Source organism: Thermobia domestica, chromosome 7 (genome assembly GCF_964235325.1).
Source record: "Thermobia domestica chromosome 7, izTheDome1.hap1.1, whole genome shotgun sequence".
NCBI classification, from domain to species: Eukaryota; Metazoa; Arthropoda; class Insecta; order Zygentoma; family Lepismatidae; genus Thermobia; species Thermobia domestica.
In genome coordinates, this window is record NC_137460.1 from 109,619,921 (window position 1) to 109,634,413 (window position 14,493).

General features: G+C 34.8%; 1 protein-coding gene across 2 annotated transcripts in view; it reads right to left on the bottom strand.

Moving 5' to 3' along the window:
• LOC145690330 (heat shock cognate 71 kDa protein-like) overlaps positions 1-14,493 on the bottom strand; it is a 219,622-nt gene that overhangs the window by 186,583 nt on the left and 18,546 nt on the right. For both annotated transcript variants that reach the window (XM_081765115.1, XM_081765116.1), the window contains exon 2: positions 8,945-9,165. In XM_081765115.1, the coding sequence (XP_081621241.1) occupies positions 8,945-9,158 (214 nt within the window). In that variant the 5' untranslated portion in view covers positions 9,159-9,165. The remainder of the gene's footprint in view (positions 1-8,944; positions 9,166-14,493) is intronic.

The window sequence follows — 14,493 nt, forward strand, 5'->3', positions numbered from 1 at the left end:
GAAAACCTAAGAAAGGAGGAAGCTCAAAAAGAAGAAGGAAAGAAGAAACAAACAAAGAGAGAGAGGTGATGGAGAAATTGACAAAACAAAAAAGGGGCATGATGAAATTTTGGTCACTTTTTCGTGTGCTTTGCCCATTTTTGGTCACTTTTCAAGTATTTACAAGAGACCAGACCACTATGAGCCCTGGGATTTTTAAAATTAGGGTATATTAAAGAAGACAAAACACAAAGATACAAAATATTTGTAAATGGAAAAACTGGATTTCTGGAAAACAACTAAATCAATGAATAATTTTCCTATGAAAGATATTCAGAGCCAATAACGCAGCCAGGAAGGGGCAGGAACGGACATTAAGAGATCAAATAATATTACAACAATTAACGTTAACAACAGCGTTAGAATATTAAAATAATGAAATTGGAACTATGTACGGTATAAATTACTAAACGAATGTGATTTCATCATGGGACGAGGGAATTTTTCCTAATTAATATTTTTGAAAAAAATCACCCACTAAAACTTGCTGGGGTGAAAAGAGAACCCTTCCTTTTAGGGACACCCATCATTTACGGGCAAATAATGGTGTTCCACCGATGTCCATTTTGAGAGGTTTCACTGTATTACTTAGTTTCATAATAATAATAAATGCTGAAATGTGTGAACTTACTTTATTGAACCTACCAATGCGAAGAGCTGATATTATTATTATTATTATTATTATTATTATTATTATTATTATTATTATTATTATTATTATTAGTAGTAGTAGTAGTAGTAGTAGTGGTGGTGGTGGTGGTGGTGTTGCAATAGTTGCGTAACAAAATATACTGTTTTCTTGTTTGAGTTTGTTTAAAAATTATATCACTATTCTGAGAACACCCCCCTTTTATTTTGAACACCCCCCCAAGTAAAAATTTCTGGCGTACTTACTGGTGCCGGTCTTTGATGTTCATGGTTGCTGTAATTGGGTAATTACGTGTCTGTCCCTGATATACGTGAAGTGACAATGAATTCTGCAACGTCTCTGTTGAATGTGCCGTTTTCCAAAAGAACTTTAGAAACAAAGTTACTTAATAAACATTTACAAGGAATTTCAGTCTCAACTTGTACGAACAGCATGAGTGGTTATGTGGATGTGAAATTAAAAATACTTTATATTGTTTTCCACGTTTGCTGTTCGGGGCAAGGGAAGATGCATGGAGTAAAAAAGGTGTTGCGGATATCCAGGATCTGCAGAACAAAATTAAAAAGAAAAAAAATGAAAATTCGTCAGCTCATATAAAACACGTTAATCTCACTTTGTTGGGAAATGCGACTATTGCTGCTCAACTAGATGCTGGCTATAGGCGGTCCATTAGAATCACAATGAAAAAGTGACGCAAAACAGGTACGTGCTCAATATAATCAATTCGGTTTTGTGGTGTCTTCGAACTCGCTTTAAGAGGACATGGTGAAACAGACTCTTCTTCAAATCCACGCGCATTTAGTGGATTAATTAATTTCAGTGCTGAAGTTAACAGCGCTCTTAAGAGTCATTTACAAAACGCAACAATTTTTAAGGGTAGGTCAAAAAACATACAAAATGAGCTTCTCCATTGCAAATCGCTATTATTGTTTATATTATTATTATTATTATTAAATTATTATTGTTTATAATAATATTAATAATAATGAAAAAACGAGATTATATATTGTGCACCACCTAGAATTCAAAGCACGAGCCGCCACATATATATATATATATATATATATATATATATATATATATATATATATATATATATATATATATATATATATATATATATATATATATGTCAGATATAGACATGATACTTCTAGAATACATTAATGATGTACCAAAGTTTATTTTAAGACAGAGCCGGCGCAAGAGGGAGTCGAGCCGTGCCACCGCCCAGAGCGGCAAAATCTGAATTGTTTCCAGCCATGAAAAAAAAAATGAAACGTCCCACGGTTATGTCGGTTTGGCTAAAGGAGACGGTGAAGATGAGAAATGAATGAAATGGCGGAATGAAGAAAGTGGGAGGAAACGGGAGAACCCCGAGAAAACCCACGAGCACGGTGTTTGTCCACCACAAAGACCACACGGCGCGAGCTGGGATCAAACCAGGGACCCCAAGCACCGGAGGTGAACGCTCTACCACTGAGCCACCGCGCCCCCAGCCATGAAAAATTATAATTCACGATTTTAGGTGAAAAATTACGAAAAAATATTCCATTTTTCCTCTATAATTTCCCACTTCATGGCTAGATTAGAACAAACATACCAGCATCTGAAAGCCTCGACACAACGCATCACAGAAAGTTTCAATAGGATAATTATGGAAGCTGCAGCACCTGCGTAACTTTTGATTTTTGTTTCTGAGGCGAAAAAACTAAAAAGTTCATGTGTACGACGTGAGAGAATTTTTCTTTCAGTCTTTGTATGGCAGTCAAGACTTCACGTTTTCACTGTGTGTTGTCGACAGACCAAAGAATATTTTTTAGATGACTTTGACCTACTGTATGTGGAAATAGTGGTGCCAGCTCCAAAATGGCAGAAAAAAAAAAACAACTTAAAATTGTGATGAGATTTTTTTTTTTTTTTTTTAATTTCACTCCTACATTTCCTTCCCTTTAGCAAGTCTGCGTTGAAACTTACGCCATGAAATTGCTACATCCTTCTTACAAGAAACAAGGTCTTAACCATAACCGCCCCGTACTGAAAGGGTTAAACAGTGAAATGCACACCATCAGTGCCTCTGTGTCACACACGCCATGGACTCACAATATCGGCCCATATATATATATGGCTATTTCCTTAAACTAAGAATGTTCGTTTATCTTCGTCATTCAGAATTCCAAGAACTGAAGATAACTCGCGTAGTGTCATCCCTCCTTCACTCGCCTCAATCTAACAGGAATAAACTGCAGTTATTATCAGACACTGCAATCGCTTACCCAGATAACAGCGAGCTAAATCTTTGGTTATGCTGTCATTCATGCGTGGATAAAGAGCAGTGAAACAGAAAATGGCAACAAATTGCGTCTAATTGCGAAATTGAACTATATCAGGCACGTAGCCAGGATTTCGTGAAGGGGGGGGTCCGTGACATGAAATACTGTGGTCATCACAAAAGGGGCTCGATCACTCTAAACTATTTTACTGGAACATGTATTGGTTCGTTTAGCCAGGATTTCGTAACGGGGGGGGGGGGGGGGAGTAACATGAAATTCTGAAGGCCCAAGAGCTCGATCAATCTAAACTACTTGACTATCAACATATATTGGTTTGTTAGGACAATAAAATGAGGATATGCTGGCAAGTATTTTAATAACAAACTATGAAGAAATTTCGAGCAAAATAATAATAAAAAAAAAAGTATTGAAAAAGATTTTGCAATATTTACGTCCTTCTCCTGTTTATTCAAATATAACAATTTTCCTTTCGTTATGACCTCAATTATTATAAAAAGTACATACTGAATACTGTCTTGTAAACTATCTTCTAATATAAATAAAATAAAGAGTTAGTTTGTGTGTTTGTTTGTCTGTCTGTCTGTGTGCGGCCTGGGGACCAGACGAGTGGACCGAGAGTTACCAAATTTTGGACAGGTGTACCTTGGCCCAGGCCCCAGATCAAGACGAAGAGTTTTTTTTTTTAATTTCGAAACAGTGGGGTCTCAGGGGGGGGGGCGTTTAACGGAACCGGCTTGGGAACCAGACAAATTGACCAAATTTTAGTCACGAATACCTTGGTCCAGGCTCCAGACCAGAGTTAAATTTTTTGTCGAAATTCGAACCAGGGGTTCTCAGGGGGCGTTTACTGGGACATGTAAAAGTAGTAGAAAATGACCGATATTTATTTATTTATTTATTTAACAATCACCAGATACAGCTCTGAGGCCATTTTACATTGGATATCCAACAACATTAACAATGGAAAGGATTTGGGAAGGTATCGGCCAGGGCCTGTTTAGTAGGTGCCATCCCGGCATTTGCCTGGTAGGACTGAGGGAAACTCTGGAAAACCTCAATAAGGATGGTAGGCAGCGGGATTCGAAGCCACGACCTCCTGAATGCGAAGCCAACGCTCTACCACTTGAGCTATTAGTGGTCATATTTACGCGGTCGCTGAAATCAATGGTGAAACTCCAGTCGCATTAACTTCCAAATTGACACTATTCGGCTCCGGGCCGGCGGCCACCGGAGGGGGGTGAGATACCAAGGCATATAAAAGTAATCCAAAATGACCGATATTAGTGTCAAATCCATAGTTTTCGCGGTCGCTGAAATCATTGGTGACACTTCTATTAGCGATGACTTACAAGTATGCGGGCCGGGAGTCAGCGAGGGGTGGATACCGAGACATGTAAAAAAAATAGCACAAAATGATCGATATTAGTATCAAATCCATAGTTTTCGCGGTCGCTGAGATCAATGGTGATACTCCCACAGGCGTTGACTTTCAAATGCAGCCCCTGTGCGAAGCATGTGTATATTCAACTAGTTTTACTATATATGCGTTCCTTTCTCTGTTGAATCAAATGCTAACAGAACTTTCTTTCAACATAATTTTTTGTTTTTATTATTCCGTCAACTACTGTCAGTTCCAAATGACAGGTTAAAGGAGCAACAGAAAATTGTCCTTGAAATAACATGTTTGATACTGCAAGGATGCGATGGCGAAAAGTTATGATTAAAAATGTCCACGCTGTTATACAACGGCACTTATGCTTTCGAAAGCTTGAAATCTCCCTGACTAGTAGCAGGAATTGTGAGAATTCCATAACTTTTCTTGAAATTTCAAATTCCCTGACACTTCTAGAATACCTCGATTACCTCGCCACCATATTGCAAGTAATACAAATCTCCTCATAAGAAAGAGTAAGCGAAAGCTTCCTGTAGCTTTCTTTTTAATTTTTGACGCTGATCCTTCTTTTTATTATTTCATTTTGTTTTATCCTTCCTTATTTTTTTCATTTCTGGTCTCGAAGGGGGGGGTCCGGACCCCCCGGACCCCCCCCTTGGCTACGTGCCTGACTATATATATATAGTTGAATTTCTGGTTTTAATTATAACACAAAATATAATACTATTGAAATCGTTAGATGTTCGATATAAAACTCTTTGGAGCTTTATCTCAAGCCAAGGGCTTTAATTTTAGTTGGCTTATATGTTTATACAATAAATACATAAACGATCGGAAGTTTAAAAATTCCTTAAATTGCGATCATATATGTATATTTAACTTACCTACATCCTACTCTACATAGTAATGTCTATAGACTTTCAAAATGAAATTACCTTAATTTATTATTAAACAAAAAGAGATACATGCAATGGGAAAAACAAAACAAAGTTCGTAAGTTTTGTTTCACAAATTTTCAGTTATTGTTATTTAAAAGAAAAAAAGTATGCCACATTTTAGTCTAAAACCACTGGAAAAACACAGAAGCAGTACTCTAAATTAATAAATACTACTTGTTCCGCCCAAGCATTAATTAAAACCCTTTTACTTTTATTTTTTTATTTTATTTTATTTTATTTTATTTATTTATTTATTTTTTTTTTTTTTGCTCAGCAGCCACGCCAAACTGCATACCATATTTATACGATTACTCAAGAACTTTGTTATACACGTTAGCGATACACAGGGAAGACAACTATTAGTGTGAAAATGAAATGAAATGAAATCTTTGAGTTTTACGTCCCACGGTTATGCCGGTTAGGCTAAAGGAGACGGTGATGATGAGTAATGAATGAAATGGTGGAATGAAGAAAGTGGGAGGAAACGGGAGTACCCCGAGAAAATCCACGCACACGGTGTTTGTCCACCACAAAGTTCACTTGGCGAGGGCTGGAATCGAACCCGGGACCCCAAGCACCAGAGGTGAAAACTATTAGTGTGACTAATTGTAATTAGATTTAACGTGAGACTGACACGTTTACCATTTATTATTAAGATGACACATTTGGCATCTTTATTAAAATGTAATATTGAATTGTTGGTGAGCAGGAATTGTTATTTTTGTTGAACTCAAAACTCTTAAGAAAGAACATCGTAATTTACACTTTATACAATACAATGAAACCTCTCAATAACGGACAATGATGGAACATTAATATTCGTTTGTGAATGAACGGTGTCCGTTACAGAGAAGTTTCACAAGATTTAGATTAGTCACAGAAAAATTTCACACATTTAGATTAGTCACAACCGATATGTTAATTGTGTGCAGCATACAGTCAATCCACATTGGTTATAAATGTAAATATAGGGAAATATAAAATACTGTACCCCAAAAGTCCCAATTACTGGGCGAATGAGTAGGAAATCATCCTCTGTAAAGAAACACAGCGTAAGTATCGCTGGAGGATGTGTTTATACAAACGTGTACAAAATATAATGCTTGTGTGATTTTTCCTCACGTACCAGTCATAATTCTATAAAATCCTTTCATTCGCTTATCACCTCAATTAGAAGTCAAATTAATCCAATAAGAACATGCTGCAACATCATCATCACTATTATTACCATTATTATGATTATTACTAAATACTGAAAGTGTAGACAGAATTAACCATCAGCACGATTTATCAATTTCTTGGGAAAAATTTGCCATACTTATCTACTGTGTAACCAGGAGATACAAATTTCTGACGGGATCTTACTTGTTACAACTGAAATCAGTTGAAGAGATCAATTAAAGATTTGTTTCGAAACTGCAGAAAGTATTTTCTGTGCTATACAATAATGAGCTGAGGATCATTCCTATCCGTGGTGAAGAGGTTTCTAAAATATCTGGGGGTAAAACAAGACTGTCAGTCTCTATACCTGTGTATCCGCAAAAGAGTGTTGATGTGATGCCAGTTGGAATTTACCGTCTCTTTCATCAGCGAGGCTATATGAAGCGTGGTCCTTCATCTTCACGTGGGATCCGAACTACATGTGCTTCCACCGAAAATCGAACTCGGGTCTTCCACGCCAAAGGCGCGTGTGCTAACAGAGCTCACCATAAACGAAGCTTTTCTCCATAATAATACATTTTTGCCAGGACAAAAATGTTTATCCGTATTATGAAGGTGTTTGCTATTAAATAGGTTTCACTGTATCACATTTCAGTACCAATATCGTTATGAATAAGAGAAAGTTATTTCTTCTTTATGAATTATTTGAACCGCTTCCTATAATCGGTACACGGTGTACGAATTCCTTCCCTGGTGAGGCCGGAACATTTTTAAAGTCAACATTCAGTCGGGATCTTTGTGCTGAGTACAAACTACGGTATCTCACTTTCAAGCCAACACGATACTGAAACTATATTTGTTACCCGTACATGTTCCTATAAGTAATATTTTGTATTCTTCCTTCTGCATCTTTAAGAGTTGCTCTGAATTCGAAATTGGCTTGCTGATTTGAACTTTTGTGTCTCTTTCAGCACCGAGGCTATATACGAGATGTGGATCTACAGCGTAACATGGAATCCAAGCTCTCACTGGAAACTGAACATACTCCCCTACGCCTTATAGCCACAAGGGAGCTCTCTGAACTTCAAGTCACGCACGAAATTCGAACACCTCATATGGTCATTTTAGTGAACAAACTCCAATAATAATAATAATAATAATAATAAATAATAATAATAATAATAATAATAATAATAATAATAATAATAATAATAATAATAATAATAATAATGCAATAGATCCTACTTTTCTCCTACTCTTCTCTTGCCTTCTACAGTAAATATTAAAACACACTGGAAAGCGTTTTTAATTATTTTAAATAGAAAGTCTAGTCTCAAACCTTAAGAACTTCCAAGTTATGGGCACTACTATAATAACTGCACACATACATACACATATACTCTTAATCCAAAAATCCTCCTTTAGTGATATTCTAGATGGCTGTATGTAATAAAACCTACGTGTACTGTCAAGTTTGAAGTTTAAGAAGTTTGGAATACGCACTGATCAATCACAACTTCTTTCATACTATACATAGAGATTATGGCAATCAACAGTAAATGGACACAAAACTCCTCCAGCAGAGATTACTGTCACTGTAAACTTTCCTTTCACAAAGCCAATGCTGAAATTCTGATTGTATATTATATTCTAGAAAAGAAAGAACTCGAACATCCTAAAATTTTCCAATATCTTCCCAAGGAGCAATAATATCTGTCTATACTTTTTAACACTATCACGATTTTCTTTCTTGAATAAAGGTTCAATTTTGCAATTTTTCACGTATCTGGAAATTCACATGTAAGACAGGAAGAATTTGCTGTGACCATAGGCGCCGACTTGAAGAAAATATTTGGGGGGGCCAAAACAATGAATAAATATATATCATTATATTCAGCAGTTTTCTATCAACTGCTTGATGAATGCCCCTTTCCCCTAGATCTCGGTCAGTTGCATCCACTCCGCTGGGAAATTCACGACCTAATTCAAATTTGCCTAAAGGCATTAAAACAAATTCAAGTCCAAAATTTGGGAACTTCACTGCAAGTCTGTGCACCACATTAATCTTCACTTATCATATCAGTGCTGGCAGAGTGTCGGTTGAAGCTTCAGTGCTCTATTAAACACAGTTTTGAAAATGGCGTTTCCTATCGAATAAGGTTGTTCCTAATATTGAATTAAAGGCACGACAAAGTTTACGACAGAAATTCTTGCTCCTCTTTGTTAGTTCTTCGTCGAGTGGATTATATTGGGGGGGTGGAGGTGAGGACCCCACCTTTTAATATTGATGGGGCCAAAAGTGTCCTGCTCCCCGTCCCCGCCCAAAGTCGGCGCCTATGGCCGTGACACAATGGTTTCCCTATAAAACTACATATCTTTTCCAATAAAGTGTTGGATAGTTCAATCATACATGATAACTTACTATTAAATTATATATACACACACATTTATTTACTACATACATACTTACCATAGACTGTATTATTCGGGTTTCGAGCGACTTGATTCTTTGCAGCATCTCCTACCAATCGCTCATCTTCTGTAAAGGCGACATAACTAGGTGTGGTTCGTTTGCCCATATCATGATTAGCTATTATTTCAACTTTTCCGTGTTCATACACTCCAACACAGGAGTATGTTGTTCCGAGATCAATGCCTATAGCAGGCATGGTTTTCCCCGCCATTATTTACCTGCAAAAGAAATCAAGTCTTAAAACTCTAGATACTGTTAACTGTGAGGATAAAAAAGTCAAAAATTCTCATCTGCAAACACAGTATTATTATTCTACTTACATATTTTTGTAATTCCTGAATTTTTATAGTTCCAATCTTTCGACTCTTCCCTGGAGTCTTGGTCACAGAGGTTAAAAACAAGAAAAAGAATAGAAACATCAAGGAATAAAAAGGAAAGAACTTAGAAAGGAAAGAACTGTGTTGTACAAAAAGCACGTTGTCTAGTGCGTTAGCGATCTCCAAATGAGATGAAGCGAACTAAAAAAAATAATAATAATGGAGGAGTCAATTTGTGCGCCTCTCTTGTTCCTTGACGGAAGGTTGCCAACTTATTATTTTTATTGTCATGTCAATGCGGTGAAAATTTTGTAATTACCACTTCCCATTTGTCACTCAACCATCCTTATCTAGATTTAATTTTTTTTAATGAATAAATAAATTTTCAAAAACCAGTCTCTCTACTTCATTTCTAACTCCAAATAATATTTTTGGATTTTCTACCCCGTGTTCAGTTTCTTTTAAATGTTTCGATAAACCTGACACCGGGTTTTCCGCTTTCGAATCTTTAATGTGTCTCTTTACTCGGATTTTAAATTTATTTTAGTTTTGCCTCTTTCTTGGCAACAAGCATTTTATTTCGTAAATACCCGATTTTTCATTAAGATACGTGTAACAACTCTTAAATTGGCTGATGTTCTTTTCTAAAGTATTGGGGGGTTTTATAAGGTTGCACGGAAACCGCATTGTGTATAAATTTATTTAATGCAGTTGTCAATTTGGGAAAAATAGGTAATCCAATCTAGTTTGTATCCTTGATGTCGGTTTCAGGTTTATCGGACATTAAATTCCTTTTAACCTGATTATACCAATTATTTAATAATGAAGTTGGGTACCCATTCAAACTACCCAGTTTCATCAGGTATTCAATCTCCGTTTGTAAATACGTTTTTACATAAATAAGACGTATGGCACAAACAGAAATTCTTCCAAATATTTGCTTTGGTATCTACAGATTTGTAATGAATGTACTGTGTACCTATTATTGGCTTGTGGTGGACATTGGTGATAAATATGTTTTAAGGCCCATATACGGCACAGGCCTTTTTATGTTACGGTCTAGATGATACGTAAGACTGCCGTCCTTTTCTTTATCAACAGTAAATCTCAAATTCTTGTGAATATTATTTAATTCTTTTAATAAGTAATCCAGTTGTGAATCGTCCCTGGTACAAGAAAAGTACATCATCAACATATCTATAATATCGGTTATAATAGCGTTATTAGTTGTCAGTCATGTAAATAGCATTTTTTAATCTATGTAAATATTAAAATCGAAAGTGATTATGTTTGTGACTTAATAGATGAGGTTCAAGCCTTAATAGATGAGGTCAAGTGGAATGGTTTTTATCATTTCGCTTTGACAGTGCAACTTAGGGGAGGGATATATATATATATATATATATATATATATATATATATATATATATATATATATATATATATAAAGTTCAAAATGCCCGATATTAGTGTCGAATCCACAGTTTTCGGTATCGCTGAGATGAACAGTGATACTTTTGATGCCATTTAAATCCAAATTCTGATCACAATAATAATATTTAATTTATATTTATATACATTACTTATTATTTTCTGATTTTTCATTATATTTTCTTTGTTTCTATTGATTTAAATTCTTATTTTAACCCAGTGAGCGGGTAATTGACGTTAGAAATACATAAAATAAAAACTGCTTCACATAGCTTTTGTTCTATCTTTCCTGCTCTTGAATGTCAGAAAAAGTGTTACTTTGACGCTATACTAGGATTGTCATACGTCCTGTTTTTAACGGATATGTTCCGCTTCGGATTAATTTTCATTTCCGGCAGGCATTTAAATTATGCCTGAATTGTCCGGCAGTTTTATATATATGTTTTGAATTTCACCTTTAAAAGTTACAAAAAATTATAGAGCTTCCTAAACTGCTTCCGTCACATTTTTTAAGGTCTTTGTTTGAGAACGAATTCTCAAAGCTGTATATATGCATTCTTTATTCTAATATGCATAAGTTTCACAACATAGAAAAAGTAAATAATTCTGTTGTAAAAGTCAAATCTATTAATTACTGCACTAAACAGTCTGGAAAAAAGGAGTAAAAGAATAAATTTATGCCCCTAAAATTAAAGTCATCTTTGAACTCACTTCCGGAGAATGGTTTTGAAAGAGAGAGTAATATATCTTCAGAAAATATAGTAGATTTTTATGAAACGTGCGTTCATTACCTACCAAAAGAGATAAACCATTTAAAAGGATTTGAGTGTTTCTAATGCGTTAAACTCTAGAATATTAAATACTGTACATGATGCTTGATAAAATTATCCCTTGTCCGCGCCATTTTGAAAATAAAGATGTAACTGTCAGCACTCAGTGGATAAAAATAAAGGCCTAGCTTCTTAATGAAAAAACTAGCAATTTCTAAAAAAAAAAAAAAAAAAAAATCTGCATTTGAACATTTTTATATAGTACCCACTGCCAGACACTTACCTTACAAAAATAAATAAAATAAAATAAAATAAAATAAAATAAAAACTTCGTTCTACTTAAATACTACTCCTAAGGGAAGGCAGATTGGTAATTTGATCACTACAAGCTACAAGAATTAGTATACATTTCGTCACTACAAGCTGTATACAGTAATTAGTATATATTTTAGGGATGCTGTGGAGCCATGTTTCGTCCCTCCTAAAATTATTTTAATTGCTGCTTTTTTAAAAAAATTAATTTGGTAATGAAGTTACTGTAAAAAGAGGAGACGAATTCTAAGGTAGTGTAGTGTCCGAAAATGTTAAACTGAATTTTATACTAACTAGTTTTACGTTTTTTAATTCTTACAAATTTAAAGGAGCCGTTTATGAAAAAGTACGACTTCCATCACCAAAATGAAATTTTATTAAACTATTGAATATCAATTTTTACATGATTTTGCCATAAAATTATTTACAATAAAATCTATTTTATCATTTCAAAATTTAAATTAGCAGGAGACCTGCCATTCTGTTTATATGTGAGCTTCTTTTCTGATAGACTAGATATTGCTGTTAACAAAACAGGTAAACTTATAATAGGAATATTTTGGCCATCCTGTCCCTTCTGAATCCAGTGATCGAGACTATTACTACGAGCAGCCTAGCGTACAGTCAATGCGAATCTGCCCGTAATCTCCCTTCCAAAAAACCTCTTCAATACCTCTTTTGAAAACTTATATAGGTCCTTCTTTTCACTTTTACATCCTTCATTTGTAGGACAGTACAGTAGGACAGTTTTCCTTTCCTTTCCTAACCTAAAACTACTTTGGAATTGGAAACTGTCCTGTTATTCTTAAAAAACATTTCAAACACAGGATCACAAATGTTAAACATGTCCTACATTTTGAAAGTTCTACCTCAATGAAAAAAAAATCATTTTTTTCTTTTTTTTTAAATAAACTACACAATATTGTTACATAGCAATAGCAAAATAATAGCAAGACGACATTACATAGTATGGTTTTACGAAATACAGCCCAAAAGTATGGTTAAGCCTTAATCTATTAATTTGTATTTCACTAGAATGCTATCTAGAGATAAAAGCATGTCCATCGATAGATCACATCGAGCTGAACAAAATGACTTGCTTTTGAGGAAAATTTTTTCATGTGTAGCTTTAGAGAAACGTGACAAAAAAAAAAGAATATTATGGCAGTGAAAAGTATGTCGTTCGTTGAAAATAATAATTAATATTTTTTTATTTTGCTCGTACAGATTATTTTTCACGTGTTCTTGATAAAAAATAATTGTCCACAATTTGACGAAGGGTTGTATGTCAAAATCTCACTTTTTCAGACAAAAAAAGAAATAATAACTACGCAGACAGGAAAGCAATTGAATATGTAATAACTCATCATCTATTCCAGATAATAATTAAGTGGAATTATTGATCAATTATTGGATATTTAACTTTTCCCTCCTTTGTGAAATTATATTTCTTCCTTTATGTTTAAAAAAGTGAGATTTTGAGATACGACTCTTCGTCAAATTGTTGACGATATAATTTATTTATTTATTATTTTGGAGTTTAACTTCCCACGTTACACTAAGGCTAAGCGAGCGAGAAGGTAATAAATAAGATGGAATGACAATGATGGAATGAAACAAGTGGGAGGAAACGGAAAACTCAAAGAAAACCCCCATACATGGTGTTTGTCCGCCATAACGCCCATTTGGTGCGAGCTGGGATTGAACCACAAACTCACATATATACTGAGCTGCAGTGGTAAGCAACAGATTGGTATATATACCTATATTGGTAAGTAACAGATTGTCTATTGTCTGATTTCTCTGAATACCATCACGCATTCACCAAATAGCGACGCACATAATACTTCTAAAGAAAGGAAAGAAAGGCGTCACAGAATTCATGTGTAGATATTAGATCTGATAGAATCATTAGAGGCTCTGTCATACCCGCTCCTAAGCCTGGCTGGGAAAGGAAGAAGGCTAGGTTCCTCCTAAGAGAGAAAGTAGGAAAGCAAAAGAATGAAGATTTCAGATGTGCGGAAAGCAGTCTCTTCAGCATGGTAGATTGTTGTAAGGTTAATTTTCTGCTTACTCGAATCTCTCCAAGATCAAAAGCAATGGTAGCATGCAAACTGGATTAACCAGAATTACAACGAATTGAGAGGACACGTTTCTTTATGTATTTGCACACGCAATGTGAAATATTCAATGGTAAGGAGAATCAATCTGATAAAATGAAACAACGGAAATGTACATAATGTGAGATACTTAATGGAAGATGAATGAATTAGTCTGGGGAAATGGGAGAACGGAAGTGTACGTAAAGTGAGATATTCAATGGTAAGGAGAATCAATTAGTCTGGGAAATCGGAAGTACTTGTATAAAATAATAATCTTTGACAGAAACGTAATAAAAAGGTGACAGATGTAGAGGAAATAAACGACCACATGTTCTGATATATATATATATATATATATATATATATATATATATATATATATATATATATATATATGAATAGAAAAGAATAAATGTGCAAGAGAAGAGCAACATACGAGATTTACGTAACAGCACACTTGGGGATGGATATATTATGAGATAAATAGTAATTACCGTAAAGATAGAAAATCACATAAATTCACACTGGTATACGCTCCGAACAAAGATGAAATTAGAGAGATAAGACTTCTACGGGATACCGCAATGAACTATTGAAGAAATCGACCCTCTTTG